This window comes from Macaca thibetana, chromosome 13 (assembly GCF_024542745.1).
Source record: "Macaca thibetana thibetana isolate TM-01 chromosome 13, ASM2454274v1, whole genome shotgun sequence".
Lineage (NCBI taxonomy): Eukaryota > Metazoa > Chordata > Mammalia > Primates > Cercopithecidae > Macaca > Macaca thibetana.
Genome location: NC_065590.1, coordinates 33575516 through 33598637, shown reverse-complemented (window position 1 = coordinate 33598637; position 23122 = coordinate 33575516). Strand labels below are relative to the sequence as shown.

The 23122-nt window shown below is 39.6% G+C and overlaps 3 protein-coding genes across 8 annotated transcripts in view; 1 reads left to right on the top strand and 2 right to left on the bottom strand.

The window, feature by feature from the left end:
* PRADC1 (protease associated domain containing 1) overlaps window positions 1-20346 on the bottom strand; it is a 174426-nt gene extending 154080 nt beyond the window's left edge. Inside the window, exon 1 of the mRNA XM_050754537.1 lies at window positions 20343-20346. The gene's annotated coding sequence lies outside the window, so the exon portion shown is untranslated. The remainder of the gene's footprint in view (window positions 1-20342) is intronic.
* SFXN5 (sideroflexin 5) overlaps window positions 1-23122 on the bottom strand; it is a 616301-nt gene that overhangs the window by 446926 nt on the left and 146253 nt on the right. The gene's annotated exons all lie outside the window — the stretch shown is intronic.
* ALMS1 (ALMS1 centrosome and basal body associated protein) overlaps window positions 4497-23122 on the top strand; it is a 220770-nt gene continuing 202144 nt past the window's right edge. For all 6 annotated transcript variants that reach the window (XM_050754354.1, XM_050754358.1, XM_050754352.1 and 3 more), the window contains exon 1: window positions 4497-4877. In XM_050754354.1, coding sequence (XP_050610311.1) covers window positions 4536-4877 — 342 coding nt within the window. In that variant the 5' untranslated portion in view covers window positions 4497-4535. The remainder of the gene's footprint in view (window positions 4878-23122) is intronic.

The window sequence follows — 23122 nt, the reverse complement described above, 5'->3', positions numbered from 1 at the left end:
GAGTTCAGGACCAGCCTGGGGACCATGGCGAAACTCCATCTCTACCGAAAAAAAAAAAAAAAAAAAATTAGCTGAGCATGGTGGCACGCGCCTGTGGTTCCAGCTACTCAGGAGGCTGAGGTGAGAGGATCACTGGAGCCGACAAAGTCGAGGCTGCAGTAAGCCATGATTGTGCCACTGCACTCCAGCCTAGGTGACAGTGAAAAAAAAAAAAACCACAGTGATGGTAGAGTTATAATTGATTTTAAAAAGCAGCAATCAAATTAACTGGAAAAGGGAGGTGTTTGATTTTCACAGTAACGTTGTTTTTGTATGTGCTTAGGCAAGATTATGAACTGGTCTTGTCATGTCTTGTTTCTTCAGTCACAGAAAGACCTTGTGTGATGTTGGTGTTCTGTGAGATTGTTTATGCTCAATAGCAGAATACTGAGGGATGATGGTGAATGCCAGGCCAGCTTGTGACAACACTGAGGCTTAGTTACCTGTGTCAGATCAGTTCCCTGGCACCCTAGATTTATTTTCTGAGTCCTCCATTTGGTCAAGGGCAGACAAAGTCAGGCCACAGGACCATTAATCTATGGTATTCAGATTTTCACTATTGCTAAATTTATGCTGATCTGGAGGATGTGGTCTGTAGTTGGGTTAATTACACTTTCTGTTGTAGGATTTGTTGAATCATACAATATGACAATGGCTGTGCAGAAACTGGGGCTGTGGACAGGATACATCGACCAAGTGCAAAAGAAGTAATTACCAGAAACAAAATGATTATCCATCTTTGTAAAAAGTCTTGAAGCCAGAGGCCCAAATTATAAAGTCCTGGCAATGAACACATGCCCCAGAATCCAGCTGAGTCTGTTTTTAGGGAGCCAGGAGGCTTTTCTCTTTTCAGTTTACTCATGTTCTACTGGCTCTGTAGTATGCTCTACCGGCCCTGAAGTATGTGACTATGGTGACAAGCGCTGCTAAATACAAACTCCTTCTTGGCCAGCTAAGAAGAAATCAAGGGTTATATGATTATCCATGAAAACTCTGGCTAAGGACTTCAAATTTAAGTGGTTTTCTGAGCTGCTATAGCAGAAGTTTTGCCATCGATGGGGTCTGCTAAGGTCAGAGACCCCTTTTGGACCTCTTTTTTGTTGTATTACCTTTGTTGTGGGAATTTCATTCACAGAATACCCATGAAAAGTGAGCCGGTTATCCCTCCTGGGAGTTATCCCAAGTAGTCTGTGATTCTGTGCTTGCTTCATTTGGTTGGTTTCTGGGTGTTCTTTTCAGAGAAACAGTCTACTGGAGGGGTGGTAATTTTAAGCACTGGAGGGTCTCTAACAGTTAGCTTCAATATAAAGAATAGGTTAGTGTGCAAGCCAGATATTCCCATAAGGAAGTAGTACCCTAGGGGAGTACAGACTGTATTGGGAGGATAATGGCTATTTAGCACATCAGGGACAAGCCAACTTTCTTTCCCTCAAGATAAGCAGATTTCTTGGATGAAGTTAAACAGGTTTCTCCAAAGCAGGCTGGAATGTTTTGGAAGAGAACGACCTGAGTAGTGTTTCAAGAATAGCCCCAATATTAGTTTCTATTCCTGAAGGGGTAGGTTTTTCTCATAGGATTATAATGACTTCAGGGAAACATTCTGTTGAAGTGTAGGTCAAGGTCCATTTTTATGAGACTGAAGTTTGGGATGAATTTTGTGAGGAATGCTTAAGTACCAGAAGTGACCTACAGAAGAAAATCTACTTGATGAAGTCTATGAAAGCACATCTATTAAATTTTGTCAACAATTCCTTAAGAGCAGTAGCTATGGTTTGATAAAAACACTCCAGAGTGAAGTGTTTCTTTTCTGCCTTTTTTCTTTCCCTTCCTTTCCTTCTTTCCTTCCTTTTCCTTCTTTCTTTTCTTTCTTCTCCTTCCTTTCTTCCTTTTTCTTTCTTTTTTTTTTTTTTACAGAGATTGGGTTTCGCTTTATTGCCCACTGGCATGATCACAGTTCACTGCAGTCTTGGACTCCTGGGCTCCCAGGATTCTCTTGCCTCAGCCTCCTGAGTAGCTGGGACTCCAGGTACATGCCACCATGCCCAGCTAATTTTTTATTGTTTGTAGAGATGGGGGTCTTGCTACCTTGCCTAGGTTAGTTAGGCTCCTGGTCTCAAGTGATCTTCCCACCTTGGCTTTCTAAAGTGCTGGAATTACAGGTATGACCCACTGCACCTGGCTAATTATTGTTTATTTTAAGTAGCAGAATATAGGGAGTCAAAAGTAACAGGATGAAGACAAGGTTATCTCCCTGAGAAGTCAATTTGTTAGTTAATCAAGGGTGTCAAAATGCAATAAGCAAGATTAGTGGTAGGGTAAAAGATGCCAAAGAATCAGAAAATTAATCTTGTCCTATTGTCTTGGGTATAAACCACCCATTTCTGCAGTCAGCAGCTTCTGGGGAAGTCCCAAGAATCTTCAGTTTGAGGTCTTCCAACAGAATGGAATGTCCGGTCGCCAGGAGAAAATGATGCATGTCTTTTTAGTTGTGTAATAGGAATCCAAGGATCAATGTCTTGTAGTTTTACTGCTGGGTCAGTTGTTGACAGTACCTGACAATTTTTTTTTTTTTTTTTTTTTGCATTGAGGCTCAAGGGAAATTGTTTACTAATGCTTTTTCAGAAGACCAGATCTCTAACTTCAGAGGCTGCTTAGGTGGGTGCTTTAAGAATGCAGCTTCTATCTGCTGCTGATAAAGCAGGAGTTCTCTTATAAGTCCCCTGCAGCAATTAGTGATAGCAGCTTATATTAGTAGTATCTAGTATTGGAAGTAATTCACAAGTACATGAGGAAGCCTGTTATTAACTCAGGAGATAACTCATGGGTCTTAGAATGGATTGACCTGTTGTCATGAAGGCAAATAGAAGTACTCTGGGCTTCGGAAATTAGAGAGCTTTGAAAACTATTTTTTAGAATTCTATTAGTTCTCTTTATCTTTCCTGAAATTTGTGGATGCAAAAAGATAGTGGAGTTTCTAAAAAGGTAAAACTTTACAGAGTTATTTAATATCAGTGAAATGTGTGTCCTCTTACTGGAGATAAACATTGAGATTTCACATTCAGAAATACAAAATTAAGCAATTTTTTTCTACCATTACAGTAATAGGTCTCCAGCAAGGAGAACCCCTAAACCCCTTAAGAATAAATAATAACGCTAATGTACTCATAGTCCATTTAGAAGTGTTCAACAGAACTCCAAGACTGGGCACCAGTTCTTATTCTACCTTTATAGTTTTGCCAGGATTGGGTCATTGACAGGTAGGTAAGACATACCTCCTTGGCAATAACCCTAAAATTGCCCCACCAACATTGGTTCAGCATCATTATCAATGTATGTCTTCTATTGTGGGTAATACTATGAAGACTTTTTTGCTGGACTCCACTTTAATTATGGGTATTTCCTTAGGTAACAGTGAAGCATCTCAAGATTATTATTTTTAAAATTTTAATTTAAAAATTTTTCCCATAGGTTATTGGGGTACAGGTGGTGTTTGGTTACATGGCATCTCAAGATACTTTAATTTGCCATTCATTTTGTAGAGGTTCCTGAAGCGGTCAGGAAATCTTTGTTTTTAAAGAACTCCAAAATCATTGTCGAACCACCAAAACATATGTACTATCCGTATAAATATTTGCGCTGTTACCCTTTATCAGCTGGTTGGTCTAGGCCAGGGCAATTCCTACACTAACAGAGGACCTGGGATGGCATGCTGAGTCAGCCACTTACTAGGTAAGAAACTTTGGGCAAATTAATTTTTTGAGCCTCAGATTCTTCATACATGAAATAGTAATACTTGTCTCACAGAACCGTGAGTATCTAATGAGCTATTGTACAATAACCAACTTATCACTAAGTCCTTCACATTATTTCCTTTAATTATCACACCCATCCTATGCGATGGCCTATTATCATCGTTTTGGAGACACAAAGTCACATCGCTTTAAGCGGTGATGCCAGGATTCACACTCCCATCTTTCTGATGCCAGTGCCCAGTTCTTAATCTAACAACCCGTGACACTTTTCCACGGTTACGTTGAAGCGCCCACCATATAGCCTGACACGTTAGGAGGTACTCAACCTTTACAACTTTATAATTTGCATGTGTGATTATAACGGGTGCGTCCTAGAGTTTGATCTCTTCTCTGTGCAGGGGCTAAAACTCCACCCCAGCCGAGAACTACACTGTCCTCGCGCGGGGTCCTCTGCGCCCCCGGGAAGCACCCAGTCCCGGTTTATTGTGAGCTTACAGTACAGTTCGCAAGGTCCCGGCCGGTGACGGCGGCGAGGCGGCGGCGTCGCCTGTCGCAAATCTCCGCCCTGGGGCCTTCCCGCCGGGCCCCGCGCGGCGTCCCTAGCAACGCGCGCGCGGTCTCCCGGCCCCGCCCAGGCGGGCGGCACTGCGCCTACGCTGGGCCACAACCGCCAGTCAGGTCTCTTCCCTTCCCCTCCCTCCCCCCTCCCTCCTCCTCCTCTGCCGCCCAGAGCGAGACACCAACATGGAGCCCGAGGATCTGCCATGGCCGGGCGAGCTGGAGGAGGAGGAGGAGGAGGAGGAGGAGGAGAAGGAGGAGGAGGCTACAGCGGCTGCGGCGGAGGCAGCGGCGGCGGCGAACTTGGACGACGTCGTGGTGGTGGAGGAGGTGCAGGAAGAGGCTGGGCGGGAGTTGGACTCCGACTCTCACTACGGGCACCAGCATCTGGAAAGTACAGACGACGGGGAGGACGAGGAGGACGAGGAAGCCAAGGCCTGGCTGCAGGCGCACCCCGGCAGGATTTTGCCTCTGCCATCGCCTCTGAGGCACCGCTACTCGGAGGGCGAGCGTACCTCCCTGGAGAAGGTGAGGCGGGCCGGGGAGGAGTGTGGAGCCGCGGCGAGTGGAGGGTGGAGGCTGGGTCCCGAGCGCTCCGCCCTTCCGCCGGTCACGCAGCTTGACGGAGAAAACGCGCGCGGCTGAGGCTAGTAGGCGGCCCCGACTCCAGCCTAGGTTCCCGCAGGCTGCTCCGCGTCTCCAAGGCTTTGTGGCAAAGACTTCTCGTTTCCTCCCCCTCGGTGGGTCTTGGGCCTTTTGAACTCCCACAGACGTTCAGGGGAGTCTGCATTCCCCTTGAGTGGGGGTGAGAAACGCTGAGAGAGGACCACGGGTGTGTCGAGCCCTGAAGGAGGGAAAAGGCGGTGTAGGAGCGGAGCGAGTGGTTGCCTGGGGAGCATCTTGTTGGGGAGACTGTGAACAGATTAGCTTGACTGAATTGCAGGACTGCCCTGAGGGAGCAGTGTGGATAATGTACACCGCGCGATCACTTAGTCTGGAGAGGCTCCCCGCAGGTTTTCCTCCTCTGGACAATCATTTGTAGCAATAAAGGGGTTCCCCAGCCGATAGGAGGGGCTTGGAATGCAAGAGGCTTGTGATGTGGCTCCCAACAGTCTGGAAAACTAGAAAGCGCAGATAATGCACAATGAAGAAAGCCGATTTCATGGTAGGCCCCCCGAAGATCATTTTGAAAATAACTCTCCAATTTATTTACTGCCCTTACCCTCTTTTTTAACTTACTGCTTTTCGAGGAGCAAGACCTGCCCTGTTCAGTACAGTAGCCACTAGCCACGTGTGGCTTTTTACATCTTAATTAAAGAGAAAACTATTATAGTTTTGAATAAGAGTTAAAAATAAATAAAATGAAAAATTCCATGCGTCTGTTCTTAGCACTTTTCAAGTATTCAGCAACCACACTAGGCTAGTGGCTACCATATTGGACAGAGCAGATAATGGAACAGTTCCATCATCACAGACAGTGAAGGTGTAGAGTTTTGTCACTAATGAACAGTAGTTGTTTTGTCTGGTGAATATTCCAGCGGGTACTTAATTCATTGAACATGTATTATTAGGATTCACCATGTGCCACACATTGTGCTGGGTGCTAAGGAAACCTTGGTGAACCCAGACATTTTTGGTCTCTGCCTTCCTCGTGTTCATGGTCTACACAGGGAGGCAGACAGATTTCAGATGATCATATAAATAAAAGTAAAGCTAGTATGTGCTAATATTCTATGAAAGCATAAAGTAAGATAATCTGGCCTTGTCAGTGAAGCTGGGAAAGCCTTGAGGAGGTTATGCTAGAGCTGACATCTGAAGACAGTTTAAGGTTAATCAGGCAAAGGGGAGGGAAAGAGCCCTCTAGTTGAGGGAAAAACACATGAAAAGGTACTGTTGGTGAGAGCATGGCATTTTCCAGGACCCAGAAGCCAATGTGGTTTGAGCACAGACTGCAAGGCTTTGTGTGCTATGCCAAGGATTTAGGGGCTTTATCTCTGGAGCTTTGGAAAGTTGACAAAAATATTTGAAAGGAGGAGATGTATGATAAGATAGGTGTTTCAGAAAGATCAGGTGTATAGCAGAGTGCAGAACAGCTGTGACAGCAAGGTGGGATGGGGAGCAGTAGTCGTAGGTCAAGGGCGTAAATTATGAGACCATTGCAGCATTGCCAGGCAAAAGATGATGAAATTTTGGAATAGGGAAGTGTTGGTGAATACAGGGAAAAGTGGACTGACTTGAGAGATATTTAAGAGGCAAAATTATCATACTTAATAACGGATGGGATGTGAAAGGTGAAGTAGCCAGGTGTTATTGTTTGAATGGTTGTGCCAATATTAAGATATGGCCAGATTTATGGTGGGGGTGGTGGCCGTGAGTGGGTGTTGGAATTGGTTGGGTGGATCTTAAGATTATGAGTTTGGTTTTGAAGACTGAAGGAGAAGTCTGGGCTAGAGATTCCAAGTTGTAAGTTATCTACATAGAGACCATAATTAAAGCCACACTTGTTGACTAGGTCTCCTAACATTTATTTTGTCCTGTGACTTCTTGCTTGAATAACTACTAATATTCAAATCTTTATCTTGAAGCCTAGAGGAGGAGTTTTTTAAACAAAATTTTAATTTAATTTAATTTTAGATTTGGGGGTACATATGCACGTAATTAACATGGATATACTGCGTAATGGTTAGGTTTGGACTTCTAGTGAATCTCTCACCCAAATAGTGAACATTGTACCTGATAGGTAATTTTTTATCCCTTTTCTCCTCCTTCTGGAGCCCCCAGTGTCTGTTTATTTTCATCTTTATGTCTGTGTGTACTTATTGTACCCATTCTATCTTTATGTCTCTGTATATGCATTGTACCCACTTGTCTTATCAGTGAGAGCATGTGGTATTTGATTTTCTGTTTCTGAATTATTTCACTTGATAAATAGCCTTCAGGCTCCATTCATGTTGCTGCAAAGAACAGGATTTCATTCTGTTTATGGCTGCATAATATTCAATGATGTATATTAATACATACTACATTTTCTTTATCCATTCAGTTGTTGATGGACACTTAGGTTGATTTCATGACTTTGCTGTTGTGAACGGTGCTGTGATAAACATATGAGCACAGACTTTTTTTTTTAATGGAGTCTAGCTGGTCTAGAACACCTGGGCTCAAGTGATACTCAGCCTTGGCTTCCCAAAGTGCTGGGACTACAGTTGTAGCCACTGTGCCTGGCTCAGATGTCTTTTTGATGAAATGATTTATTTTCTTTTGGATAGATACCCAGTAGTAGGATTGCTGGGTCAAATGGTAGTTGTTTTGAATTCTTCAAGAAACCTCCATACTGCTTTCCATAGGAGTTGAACAGCTTACATTTCCAACAACAGTGTATACCTGTTCCCTTTTCTTCTCATCCTTGCCAACATCTGTTTTTTGACTTTTTAATAATAGCCCTTCTGACTGGTGTGAATGGTATCTCATTGTGATTTTAATTTGCATTTCTCTGATGCTTAGTGATGTTGAGCATTTTTTTCATGTTTTTTGGCCGCTCGTATGTCTTCTTTTGAGAAGTGTCTGTTCAATCTTTTGCCCGATTTTTAGTAGGTTGTTTTTTTTTTTCATGTTGATTTGTTTGAGTTCCTTATAGATAGATGCTGGATATTAGACCTTTGTCAGATGCATAGTTTGCAGATATTTTCTCCCATCCTGTAGGTTGTCTGTTTACTCTGTTGGTAGTTTATTTTGCTGTGCAGAAGCTCTTCAGTTTAATTAAGTTCCATTTGTCTGTTTCTATTTTTGTTGCATTTGCTTTTTAGGTCTTAATCATAAACTTTTTTCCTAAGTATTCTTTAGGATTATTATAGTTTTGGGCCTTATATTTAAGTCTTTAATCCATCTTGAGTTAATCTTTGCATATGGTGAGAGATAGGGACCTAGAGGAGGAATTTTTAAGCTAACCCTCTTTTACATACAGCCAATGTGAGAAAATTATCCTGTTTAATAATGAGCTATCTTTTTTTTTTCCCTCCCGAGACGAAGTCTTGCTCTGTCACCCAGGCTGGAGTGCAGCATCACGATCTTGGCTCACTGTAATCTCTGCCTCCCAGGTTCAAGCAGTTCTCCTGCCTCAGCCTCCCAAGTAGCTGGGATTACAGGCATCCACCACCATGCCTGGCTAATTTTTGTATTTTTAGTAGAGATGGACTTTCACCATGTTGGCTAGGCTGGTCTTGAACTCCTGACCTGTGATCTGCCTGCCTCAGCCTCCCAAAGTGTTGAGATTAGAGGAGCCACTGTGCCTGTCCGCTAATAGTGAGCTATCTATGGGTAATAGAAAATCTTACTTCTGAGAGTCCAGAGTATTTTTTTCCTCCCCACAGTTTTTTCTTTCCCCTGAGAGAAATTAGGTATTTTCTTATTTACCTGAGAGAATATATGATAATATATAGAATATATAGGTGGTTTTCTGTGTTAAAGGTAGATTTACGATGATACAATGAGTATTCAGATATGTTTTCCTTTAGTTCACTGGCATATTGAAACTTACTGGCATAGGTTGGAAAGTGTTTTAAGGAGAAAATGCTTAGTATGTTTCTTGCTAGAAATTTATGAACTATGAAATTTTTAGATGTGTAACATCTAATGCTGTGTATTTAGAGGATGAGATCAAATAATAGGAAACATTAATTTCATCCAGTTTACTCTCAAGTTAAATGACAAAATTTTGTTACTCAATTTACTCTCATATCTCACTAGATAATAAGGGAGTTATAGTGGTGTTATGTAAGGCAGTGATTAAGTTTGTAGTCCTGTTACTGAGACTGAGTTAAGCTATGATACTGTTTAAATTTGAAGCAAAATATGACCAGTCTTACAGCTAAGTCTTTTTAAGAGGGCAGTGATTCAGAGCCTCATGTTGTTTTTATGCTGGTTCTACAGACCATTCAAACACTTCTTGTAATTCCTCAACCTGAATTTCTGAGTTGTGCTCGAGAAGATAATTCAGTTCTCTGGGTTGGTATCACTAGAAATTCTTGGTCTCTAACTTTTAATTGGGTCATCAGCAGTGCTTGGAAATCTTTTTTTTTTTTTTTTTTTTTAAGATAGAGTCTCTCGCTCTTGTCACCAGGCTGGAGTGGCAGTGGCGTGATCTTGGCTAACTGCAACCTCCGCCTCTCGGGTTCAAGTGATTCTCCTGCCTCAGCCTCCCCAGTAGCTGGGACTACAGATGCGCGCCACCACGCTCAGCTAATTTTTGTATATTTAGTAGAGACGAGGTTTCACCATGTTGGCCAGGATGGTCTCAATCTCTTGACCTCACACGCCTCGGCCTCCCAAAGTGCTGGGATTACAGGCGTGATGAGCCACTGCACCCGGCCCAACAGTGCTTGGAAATCTTTTTAGTTTCCTCTCTGTCAGCTTCTTTCCCCATCTTCCCTCTTAACCTCTGTCTCCCACCCAGAGTTCAACATCCCCCCATCAGCAGGTTACAGTTTCAAAGGAGAGAACACAGGCTGAACCTCTTCCGTTTCTGCTCCCCATCTCCAAATTTATCTACATTGCACAATTTATTTTTTAAATCTATTCATATGCATTTTATTATTAATATTAATCCTGTTTTGTGTTCCTAGGATAAAAACTATTTAGTCGTAGTGTGCTTTTCTCTTGAGGAACTGCTAGATTTTATTTGCAGATATTTGATAACGTTTTAAATGTTTTTCTTTTTGTTGTTTTCTTGGCCAGTATTTATCAAATTTGACATCAATATTATGCCATTTTCATAAAAGGTACTTGGATGATTTTTGTTTTTCTGGAACAGTGTAAGTACAAAGGAATTTTTCTTTCTTGAATGTTTGAAAGATATCACCATTTAAACTATCTCTGGATTCCTTTCAGGGTTGTAGTATATATATGTTCTCTTTTCTTGGGTTAATTTTGGTAATTTTCCTAGGAAATCATTCTTTTCAGTAAGGGTTTCTAGTTAATTTTAATGGAGTGCCACACAGTATTCTTTATTTTTTCATTTGCCTCTGTGGTTATTTTCACTTCTCATTCCCAATTTTGTGTAATTATGCTTTATTTTTCTCCTGATTTGACTAGGTAGGAGTTTATTTAATTTATTTTTCATTCAAGGACACAGCTCTTGATTTAAGTTTAATTCTGTTGCTGTTTATTTTTTTAATTATTAAAAATTAATTAATTTTAATAAAAAGTTCAGTTTTCATCTTTTACTATTTCCTTAGGTTTACTTTGAGGTGTGTGTGTGTGTATTTCCTTGTGTTGAGTGCTTAATTGACTTCCTTAAAAACATTTTAATAGCTTTTTTGAGATATCATTCACATACTGTACAATTCACCCTTAATTTAAACTGCACAATTCAGCCGTTTTCAGTATATTCATAGATATGTGCCATCATGATCACGGTCAATTTTAGAACATTTTATCACTTCTAAAAGAAACCCCATACACTTTAGCTAATATCCCCCATCTTCCATTCCCCGTATGCAACTATTAATCTACCTTCTGTCTATAGATTTATCTATTTTGGGAATTTCATGTAAGTGGAATAATATGTGGTTTTTTTGTGACTGGGCTTCTTTCACTTAGCTTAATGGTTTCAGGATTCACCTGTGATGTGGCATGTATCAGCACTTCATTACTTTGTATGGCCGAATAGTATTTTATTATGTGGATATGTGATACTTTGTATATCCATTCATTAGTTGATGGACCTTTTTTTTCCTACTTTTTGTCTATTATGTATAATGCTACTGTAGACATTCTTATATAAGTGTATGTGTGGACATATGGATTCATTTCTCTTGGATGTATATCTAGGAGTAGAATTTTTGGGACATATGGAATTCTGTTAACCTTTTAAGGACCTGCCAGATTGTTTTCCAAAGTGGCATTCCTATTACCAGTGTATGAGAGTTACATTTTCTCCACATCCTTATCAGCACTTGTTATTACCTGACTTTTTTGTAGTTTTGATTTGCATTTCCCTTATGGTTCGTGCATCTTTTCATGTGCTTCTTGGCCATTTGTGCGTCTTCTTTGAAGAAATAGCTATTCAGGTCTTTTGCCCATTCTTTAATTGGGTTATTTGTGTTTTTACTATTGAATTGTGAGAATTCTTTATGTATATTATTTATATATATGCATATTACATATATAATCCCTTATCAATCAAGGGATTGACAAGATACAGTCCCTTGACAAATATGAGGTCATGAGGACCTACTATGTTTTCTTTGAGATTTTATAGTATTGCTATTACATGTAGGTCTTTGATCCATTTTGAGTTACTTTTTGTGTATGATGTGAAGAAAGGGTTCAAACTTTATTCTTTTGTGACTATCGAGCACTGTTTTTTTTTTTAATTTTATTTATGTAAATTTATAGAGTTCAAGTATAATTTTGTTACATTGATATATTGCATAGTGGTGAAGTCAGGGCTTTTAGTGTCTCCGTCACTGGAGTAGCCTATGTTTACTCATTAAGTAATTTCTCTTCATCCACCCCACTCTCACACTCCCCACCCTTCCAATATTCTATTCTCTGTCATTCCATACTCTCCTTCCAGGTGTACATATTATTTAGCTCCCACTTGGAAGAATAGGCAGTTTGTCTTTTTGCAGCACCATTTGTTATAGAGGCTCTTCTTTTCCCCATTGATTTGTCTTATTATCCTTGTAGAAAATCAATTAGCCATAGATATATGGGTTTATTTCTGGATTCCCAATTCTATTTCATCGATCTATATGCCCACCTTATGCTAGGAGACACTTTTTTTTTTTTTTTTCTGAGACAGGTGTCTCTTTGTTGTCCAGGCTGGAGTGCATGCAGTGGTGCAATCTTGGCTCACTGCAACCTCCACCTCCTAGGCTCAAGTGGACCTCCTATCTCGCCTACCAAGTAGCTGGAACTACAGGCACATGCCACCATGCCTAGCTAATTTTTGTAGTTTTTGTAGAGATGGAATCTTACCATGTTGCCCAGGCTGGTCTCAAACTATTGGGTTAAAGCCGTCTGTCTACCTCGGCCTCTCAATGTGTTGGGATTACAGGTGTGAGCCACCATGCCTGACTAGGAGACACTCTTTTAATTAATATTGCTTTATAGTAAGTTTTGAAATGGGGGAGTTCTCCAACTTTGCTTTCGTTTTTCAAGATATTTTAGTCATTCTGGAGCCTCTTGCAATTCCATATGAATTTTAGATTAGCTTGTCAATTTCTACAAAGAAGCCAGCTAATATTTTGATAGAGATTGTGATGAATCTGTAGATCAATTTGGGAGTATTGTCATCTTGATGTTAAATCATCTGGTCCTTTTTTTTTTTTGAGATGGAATCTTGCCCAGGCTGGAGAGCAGTGGTGCGATCTCAGCTCACTGAAACCTCTGCCTCCTGGGTTCAAGCAGTTCTCTTGCCTCAGCCTCCAGTAGCTGGGTTTATAGGTGCGCACCACCATGCCTGGCTTATTTTTGTATTTTTGGTAGAGATGGGGTTTCACCATGTTGGCCAGGCTGGTCTCGAACTCCTGACCTCAAGCGATCCACCTGCCTTGGCCTCTCAAAGTGCTGGGATTGCAGGCATGAGCCACTGTGCCTGGCCTAATCATCTGGTTCATGAACATGGGATATTTTTTCATTTATAGTTGTGTCAATTAATGATGAGGTTACATTCTGAGAAATGTTTCATTACACTATTTCATTGTTGTGCAAACATCATATAGTGTACGTACGCAAACCTAGATGACATAGCCTACTACACACCTAGGCTATATAGTCTAACCGTTTGCTCCTAGGCTACAAACCTATACAGCATGTTACAGTACTGAATACTGTAGGCAGTAGTAACACCATGGTAAGTATTTGTGTATCTAACACACAAATTTTATATATATATAAATTTATATATATTATATATAAAAAAAAAAATATATATATATATATATATTTTTAGACAGAGTCTTGCTCTGTCGCCCAGGCTGGAGTGCAGTGACACAATCTTGGCTCACTGCAACCACTGCTTCCCAGTCTCAAGTGATTCTCACGTCTCAGCCTCCTGAGTAGCTGGGATTACAGGTGTGTGCCACCACGCCTGGCTAATTTTTGTATTTTTAGTGGAGACGGGGTTTTGCCATGTTGCCTAGGCTGGTCTTGAACTCCTGACTTAAGTGATCTGCCCGCCTTGGCCTCCCAAAGTGCTGGGATTAGAGGCGTGAGCCACCATGCCGGGCCGGTATTATAATCTTATAGGACCACCATTATGTATGTGGTCTGTAGTTGATGGAAATGTTCTTATGTGGCATACAACTAATTAGATGTTTAAATTTCAATAATGTTTTGTAGTTTTCAGAATTGCACATTTTTTCTTAAATTATTCAAAGTATTTTATTGTTTTTAATGGTATTGTAAGTGGAATTATTTTTCTTAATTGAATGTTTGGGTTATTCGTTGTAAATGTTTAAAAACACTTGATTTTTATATGTATTAATATTGTTTCTGAATCTCTTCTGAACTTGTTTATTCATCCTAATAGATTATTTGTGGGTTCTCTATGATTTTCTGATAAAGATCATGTCAAGGGCAAATATATATAGCTTTATTTTTTCTTTCCAATCTGGATGCCTTTTATTTATTTATTTATGGCTAATTGCCCTGGCTAGAACCTTTAGTAAAATATTGAATAGGAGGGGTAAGAGTGTATATGCTTTTTTATTCCTGATCTTAGGGCAGGGGTGTCCAATCTTTTGGCTTCCCTGGGCCACATTAGAAGAATTGTCTTGGGCCACACATAAAATACACTAACAATAGCTGATGAGCTAAAAAAAAAAAAAAAAAAAAAAAACTGCAAAAATGTCATGTTTTTAAAAATTAATTATTAATTAACTAATTAATTATTATTATTATACTTTAAGTTCTAGGGTACATGTGCATAACGTGCAGGTTTGTTACATATGTATACTTGTGCCATGTTGGTGTGCTGCACCCATCAACTCGTCAGCACCCATCAACTCGTCATTTACATCAGGTATAACTCCCAATGCAATCCCTCCCCCGTCCCTCCTCCCCCCTCCCCATGATAGGCCCCGGTGTGTGATGTCCCCCTTCCCGAGTCCAAGTGATCTCACTGTTCAGTTCCCACCTATGAGTGAGAACATGTGGTGTTTGGTTTTCTGTTCTTGTGATAGTTTGCTAAGAATGATGGTTTCCAGCTGCATCCATGTCCCTACAAAGGACACAAACTCATCCTTTTGTATGGCTGCATAGTATTCCATGGTGTATATGTGCCACATTTTCTTAATCCAGTCTGTCACTGATGGACATTTGGGTTGATTCCAAGTCTTTGCTATTGTGAATAGTGCCGCGATAAACATACGTGTGCATGTGTCTTTAGAGCAGCATGATTTATAATCCTTTGAGTATATACCCAGTAATGGGATGGCTGGGTCATATGGTACATCTAGTTCTAGATCCTTGAGGAATCACCATACTGTTTTCCATAATGGTTGAACTAGTTTACAATCCCACCAACAGTGTAAAAGTGTTCCTATTTCTCCACATCCTCTCCAGCACCTGTTGTTTCCTGACTTTTTAATGATTGCCATTCTAACTGGTGTGAGATGGTATCTCATTGTGGTTTTGATTTGCATTTCTCTGATGGCCAGTGATGATGAGCATTTTTTCATGTGTCTGTTGGCTGTATGAATGTCTTCTTTTGAGAAATGTCTGTTCATATCGTTTGCCCACTTTTTGATGGGTTTGTTTGTTTTTTTCTTGTAAATTTGATTGAGTTCTTTGTAGGTTCTGGATATTAGCCCTTTGTCAGATGAGTAGATTGCAAAAATTTTCTCCCATTCTGTAGGTTGCCTGTTCACTCTGATGGTAGTTTCTTTTGCTGTGCAGAAGCTCTTTAGTTTAATGAGATCCCATTTGTCAATTTTGGCTTTTGCTGCCGTTGCTTTTGGTGTTTTAGACATGAAGTCTTTGCCCATGCCTATGTCCTGAATGGTACTACCTAGGTTTTCCTCTAGGGTTTTTATGGTATTAGGTCTAACATTTAAGTCTCTAATCCATCTTGAATTAATTTTCGTATAAGGAGTAAGGAAAGGATCCAGTTTCAGCTTCTCTTATGGCTAGCCAATTTTCCCAGCACCATTTATTAAATAGGGAATCCTTTCCCCATTTCTTGTTTCTCTCAGGTTTGTCAAAGATCAGATGGCTGTAGATGTGTGGTATTATTTCTGAGGACTCTGTTCTGTTCCATTGGTCTATATCTCTGTTTTGGTACCAGTACCATGCTGTTTTGGTTACTGTAGCCTTGTAGTATAGTTTGAAGTCAGGTAGCGTGATGCCTCCAGCTTTGTTGTTTTCTAGGATTGTCTTGGAGATGCGGGCTCTTTTTTGGTTCCATATGAACTTTAAAGTAGTTTTTTCCAATTCTGTGAAGAAACTCATTGGTAGCTTGATGGGGATGGCATTGAATCTATAAATAACCTTGGGCAGTATGGCCATTTTCACAATATTGATTCTTCCTATCCATGAGCATGGAATGTTCTTCCATTTGTTTGTGTCCTCTTTTATTTCACTGAGCAGTGGTTTGTAGTTCTCCTTGAAGAGGTCCTTTACATCCCTTGTAAGTTGGATTCCTAGGTATTTTATTCTCTTTGAAGCAATTGTGAATGGAAGTTCAGTCATGATTTGGCTCTCTGTTTGTCTGTTACTGGTGTATAAGAATGCTTGTGATTTTTGCACATTAATTTTGTATCCTGAGACTTTGCTGAAGTTGCTTATCAGCTTAAGGAGATTTTGGGCTGAGACAATGGGGTTTTCTAAATATACAATCATGTCATCTGCAAACAGGGACAGTTTGACTTCTTCTTTTCCTAACTGAATACCCTTGATTTCTTTCTCTTGCCTGATTGCCCTAGCCAGAACTTCCAACACTATGTTGAATAGGAGTGGTGAGAGAGGGCATCCCTGTCTTGTGCCAGTTTTCAAAGGGAATTTTTCCAGTTTTTGCCCATTCAGTATGATATTGGCTGTGGGTTTGTCATAAATAGCTCTTATTATTTTGAGGTATGTTCCATCAATACCGAATTTATTGAGCGTTTTTAGCATGAAGGGCTGTTGAATTTTGTCAAAAGCCTTTTCTGCATCTATTGAGATAATCATGTGGTTCTTGTCTTTGGTTCTGTTTATATGCTGGATTAGGTTTATTGATTTGCGAATGTTGAACCAGCCTTGCATCCCAGGGATGAAGCCCACTTGATCATGGTGGATAAGCTTTTTGATGTGCTGCTGAATCCGGTTTGCCAGTATTTTATTGAGAATTTTTGCATCGATGTTCATCAGGGATATTGGTCTAAAATTCTCTTTTTTTGTTGTGTCTCTGCCAGGCTTTGGTATCAGGATGATGTTGGCCTCATAAAATGAGTTAGGGAGGATTCCCTCTTTTTCCATTGATTGGAATAGTTTCAGAAGGAATGGTACCAGCTCCTTCTTGTACCTCTGGTAGAATTCAGCTGTGAATCCTTCTGGTCCTGGACTTTTTTTGGTTGGTAGGCTATTAATTATTGCCTCAATTTCAGAGCCTGCTATTGGTCTATTCAGGGATTCAACTTCTTCCTGGTTTAGTCTTGGAAGAGTGTAAGTGTCCAGGAAATTATCCATTTCTTCTAGATTTTCTAGTTTATTTGCGTAGAGGTGTTTATAGTATTCTCTGATGGTAGTTTGTATTTCTGTGGGGTTGGTGGTGATATCCCCTTTATCATTTTTTATTGCGTCTATTTGATTCTTCTCTCTTTTCTTCTTTATTGGTCTTGCTAGTGGTCTGTCAATTTTGTTGATCTTTTCAAAGATCCAACTCCTGGATTCATTGATTTTTTGGAGGGTTTTTTGTGTCTCTATCTCTTTCAGTTCTGCTCTGATCTTAGTTATTTCTTGCCTTCTGCTAGCTTTCGAATGTGTTTGCTCTTGCTTCTCTAGTTCTTTTAATTGTGATGTTAGAGTGTCAATTTTAGATCTTTCCTGCTTTCTCTTGTGGGCATTTAGTGCTATAAATTTCCCTCTACACACTGCTTTAAATGTGTCCCAGAGATTCAAAAATGTCATGTTTTAAGAAGGCTTACGAATTTGTGTTGGGCCACATTCATGGTCCTGGGGCTGTGGGTTAGACAAGCTTGTCTTAGGGAGAAAACATCCGCTCTTTTACCTCTGAGTACGATGTTAGTTGTGCGTTTTTAATAGATGCCCTTATCATTATTGATGAAGTTTCTATCCCTAATTTCTTGAGTGTTTTTAATAATAATTTTGTCAAACTATTAATCGATGTATTACATGAATTGATACTAGGTTATTAAACCAGCCTTGTGAAAATAACTCACTTTGTCACAGTGTATAAACATTTTATGTGTTGCCTGTCATAGAAATACACACACACACACACACGCTTGTATTTTGTTTGAGTTATTCCATCTATATTTGTAAGATATATTGGTCCGTAGTTTTCTTTTGATGCCTTTGTCTGGTTTGGTATCAGGGTAATATTGACCTCAACGTGAATTGAAAGTATTCCTATTGTTTTTGGAAAAGTTTGTGAAGGACTGGCATTAATTATTTGAAAGGTTGATTGGTTACATCAAATAGGTCTGGGGTCTTTTTTTTTTTGCAGGGTGGGGCATAGTATTTTAATTACTAAATCACTCCTTTTTCTTGTTGTGGGTCTATTCAGATTGTCCATTCTTTCTTAAGTCAGTTTCAGTAATGTGTGATTTTTCTGGGCGTTTGTCCATCTCCTCTAAGTTATCAAATTTGTTAACATACAGTTTAAAAATAATATTCTCTTATAATGCTTTGTATTTCTGTAAAGTTGGCAGTGAAGTCCCCTTTTTTATTTTTTATTTTGATAGTTTGAGTCTCTTTTTTCCTTGGTGAGTCTAGTTAAAGGTTTTAAAATTTTGTTGATATTTCCAGAGACTATCTTTTGGTTTGATTGCTTTTCATTATTCTCTATTTATTTCCATTTGAACCCTTCTGCTTTGCTCAGGTTTAGTTTTCTCTTTTCTAGTTTAAGATGGAAGACTAGAATATTGATCTTTATTCTATTTGTAATATACATGTTTATACCTATAAATTTCCCTCTGAGTACCAGTTTAGTTGCAACTCATAAGTTTTGGTATGTGTTTTTATCATCTTAAAATACTTAAAATTCTTTTTCGTGATTTTTTTTTGACCTATTGGTTGTTTAGGAGTCTGTTGCTTACTTTCCGCATATTTGTGAGTTTCTCTGATTTCCTCTGTTGTTGATTTCTAAATTCATTTCATTTTGATTTGAGAATATACCTTATGATTTTAATTATTAAAATTTTTGAGGTTTTATGGCCTAGCAAATGGTCTGTCTTGGGGAATGTTCCATTTGTACTAAAAAAGAATGTATATTAAGCTGCTCTCAGATGGAATGTTCTATGATTCTTACTAGGTCTAGTTGTTTATAGTGTTGTTCACATCTTATATTTCCTTGTTAGTGTTTTGTCTAGATGTTCTGTTCTTTAAAAAAAATAATTAGATCTTTTTAGGAAGTAGCTATATGTTTACAGAAAAATTGAGCAGAAAGTACAGAATTGTTATTCACCACTTCCTCCTTCCCTCCTTTCTGTGTTGCAGTAGTGTGGTATATTTGTTGTAATTGATGAGCTAGTATTGATACATATCATTATTATTTATTTGTTTATTTACTTTGAGATGGAGTCTCGCTCTGTCTCTTGAAATATCAACAAAATTTTGACAACACACAGTGTGGCGCAGTCTTGGCCTACTGCAACCTCAGCCTCCCGAGTTCATGCAGTTCTCCTGCTGCAGCCTCCCAAGTAGCTGAGATTACAGGCATGTGCCACCATGCCCAGCTAATTTTTTTGTATTTTTAGTAGAGATGGGGTTTCACCATGTTGGTCAGGCTGGCTCGAACTTCTGACCTCAAGTGGTTTGCCTGCCTTGGCCTCCCAAAGTTCTAGGATTACAGGCTTGAGCCACTGCACCTGGCCAATACATTATTATTAAAATTCATAGTTTGTATTATGGTTTTGTACATTCTTTGGGTTTTGACAAATGAATAATGACATGTTTCCACTGTTATGGTGGAACATGTGGTGTCATATGGAATGATTTCACTGTCCTAAAAATCTCCTGAATTTCACCTGTTCATCGTTCCTTCCTTATTTCTGAAATCCTGGCAACCACTGATATTTTTGCTGTTTTTGTAGTTTTGTCTTTGCAATGTCATATAATTAGAACCTTACAGTATGTAGCTTTTTCAGAATGACTTCTGCCACTTAAGCAATGTGCATTTAAAATTCCTCCATGTCTTTTCATGGTTTAATAGCTTACTTGTTTCTTCCCCCTTGATTTTTTTTTTCTTTTTTACTGTGGTAAAATACACATAACATAAAATTGACCATTTAACCATTTTTTAAGTGGCATTAAGTACATTCACATTGTTGTGTAACCATCACTACAGTCCATCTCCAGAACGTTTTAATCTTCCCAAACTTAAATTCCAACATCTGCCATATCTGAGTCTGGTTGTAATGCTTGCTCAGTCTCTTCCAAACTGTGCTTTTGTCTTTTAGTATGCTTTGTAATTTTTGGTTGAAAACCAAACATGATGTCCTTGGATGTGAAAGGAACTGAGGTAAATAGGTCTTTATTTATCTCATTAGAGGTTGTATTGTATTTACTGTTTGCCATACTATAGGTTTCAGAGACTAAAATTTCCCCTGGTGACCTTGATTTTTATCTCCCATTGGCTTTGGGTTTCCCTAAGGATTTCTTCTTAGGTAAGATCTGGGATGTGGTGTTCTTTCAGTTACATTCCTCTGTTACTATCAGGAGCCCTATTGATACAGTGATAAAGTTTTGGGGTGAGGGGAAGTGTTCTCTAGTCCAATGATTAAGTCTCAGTCTTTCCTCTGGGCCGTGACCTTCATCAATGTTTCTCATCCCCCACTCACAGGTGAGACAGGAAGGCTAGAAGGGGCTGGAGTTGGTTATTTCTCTGCTCCCATGTTGAAGGATCCAGTGGGCTTGAGTTGGTTATTTCCCTTCCACTTCCTCAAAAGTTACAGTGGGCTGAAGCTGGGTATTTCCTTTCCCTAAGGTCAGTTAGTCTGTAAAACTCTAGTTAGTTAGGCTCTAGTAAAACAGTTTGAGGGCAAGTTTTCTAAGAAGAACAAACTACTCTGGGAATATTCAAAATGGGTATCCCCCAACCCCCTCCCCCTAACTGGGGAGTAGGTATTTTTCTGTCATCTTAACTGTGGTAACATGCTAGGGGTTGTGGAGATAAAACTTACAGAAGTATGGAGGCCCTTCGTAAGACTGGTTTCCCTGCAGCTTTTGATTCTCAAAGTCTGCATTGCACCTCCAGCAATTTGTCAATTATACTAGTTTTTTCTTCCCTAGTACTAGTTAGTTCCCACAATGGTTTCTGTTCTTGTGTTTCTGCTCTGGTAAGTTGTGATTCTCTGTGTATATCTCTCTCCAACTTTTGAAACAATAGTTTGTCCTTCATCTCAGTTCTCTGATGGATATAAGAAGAGTTTTGATTTTTTAGTTTGTTCAGCTTTTGTGTGTGTGTGTGTGTGTGTGTGTGTGTGTGAGAGAGAGAGAGAGAGAGAGAGAGAGAGAGAGATGGGGATGGGAATGATTAGATTACTTCAAAGCTCTTTATATGCTTCACCAGACCTCTGGGTTTTTTGTTTTCTTTTTTTTGTTTTTTAAGATGGTATTTCACTCTTGTTGCCCAGGCTGGAGTGCAGTGGCATTATCTTGGCTCACTGCAACCTCTGCCTCATGGATTCAAGTGATTCTCCTGCCTCAGCTTCCTAAGTAGCTGGGAATACAGGCATGTGCCACCATGCTCAGCTAAATTTTTTTTTCTTGTATTTGGTAGAGATGGGGTTTTACCATGTTAGGCTGGTCTCGAACTCCTGACCTCAGGTGATCCACCTGCCTCGGCCTCCCAGAGTGCTGGGATTACAGGCGTGTGGTTTTGCTTTTAAACAGACTTTATCTTTTAGAGCAGTTTCAGGTTCACAGCCACATTGACTGGGCAATACAGAGAGTTCCCATCTGTGCCCTGCCCCTCCCCATAGTCTCCCTCACTGTAAACATCCTGAATCAGAGAGGTGTCTATAGCTTGTCTTTTTATTCTTTTGACAGTGTTTTTCACAAAGCAGAATAAGTTTTTAATTAAGTCCAGCTTATCAATTATTTCTTTCATAGATTATATGCCTTTAGTATTATATCCAAAAAGCCATCACCAAACCCAAGGACATCTAGATTTTCTCCTATGTTATCTTGTAGGAGTTTTATACTTTTGCACTTTGCATTTAGGTCTTTTTATACTTTTGCACTTTGAATTGAGTTAATTTTTTTGTGTGAAGGATGTCAGGTCTGTGTCGGGGTTCATTGTTTTGCATGTAAATGTCCAGTTGTTCCAGCACCATTTATTGAGAAGAGTTTCTCCATTGTATTGCCTTTTGTTTATTTTTTTAATCAAAAAATCTATTGAATACATTTATATGGGTCTATTTCTGGGCTTTCAATTCTGTTTTATTGATCAGTGTGTCTCTATTTTGCTGATACACGCTGTCTTTATTACTGTAGCTTTATGGTAAGTCTTGAAGTTGGGTAGTGTCAGTCCTCCAATTCGGAGTCTTTTGCCTCTCCATATAAACTTTAGATTGAATTCATTGATGTGTATTAAATATTGCTGGGATTTTGATTAGGATTGCATTGATCTTTAATAGATCAAGTTGGGAAGAACTGACATCTTGACAATATTGAGTATTTCATGAAGTTGAAATACCTTCTCATTTATTTAGTTCTTTGATTTCATTCATCAAGTTTTATAGTTTTCCTCATACAGATCTTACATATATTAAGTTAGATTTATACCTAAATATTTCATTTCTTGGGTTGTTGACGTAAATGGTATTGTACTTTTAACTTCAAATTCCACGTCATTGCTGGTATATAGGAAGTGATTGACTTTTATATATTAACCTATATTCTGCAATTTTGCTAGTTTTACTTATTAGTTCCAGGAAAGTTTTGTCAGTTCTTTTGGATTTTCTTTTTTTTTTTTTTGAGATGGAGTCTCGCACTGTCACCCGGGCTGGAGTGCAGTGATGCGATCTCGGCTTACTGCAACCTCCGCCTCCCAGGTTCAAGTGATTCTCCTGCTTCAGCCTCCTGAGTAGCTGGGATTACAGGTGCCTGCCACCACACCCGGGTAATTTTTTTTTTGTTTTTTTTGTATTTTTAGTAGAGATGGGATTTCACTATGTTGGCCAGTCTGGTCTCAAACTCCTGACCTTGCGATCCGCCCTCCTCAGCCTCCCGAAGTGCTGAGATTACAGGCGTGAGCCACTGTGCCTGGCCTGAATTTTCTATATGGACTGACAGTCATGTCATCTGCAAACAGAGAGTTTTATTTCCTCCTTCCGAAACTGTGTACCTTTTATTTCCTTTTCTTGTCTTATTGCATTAGCTGTGACCTCCAATACACTGTTGGACAGTGGTGAGAGGGCGTATTAGGTCGGCGTATTAGGTCATCATTGTGTTGCTATAAAGAAATACCTGAGGCTGGGTAAGTTACAATGAAACGAGGTTTAATTGACTCATGGTTCTGCAGAGTATGAGAAGCTTGGTGCCAGCATCTGCTTCTGGTGAGCTTATAATCATGGTGGAAGGTGAAGTGGGGGCAGGCGTCTCAC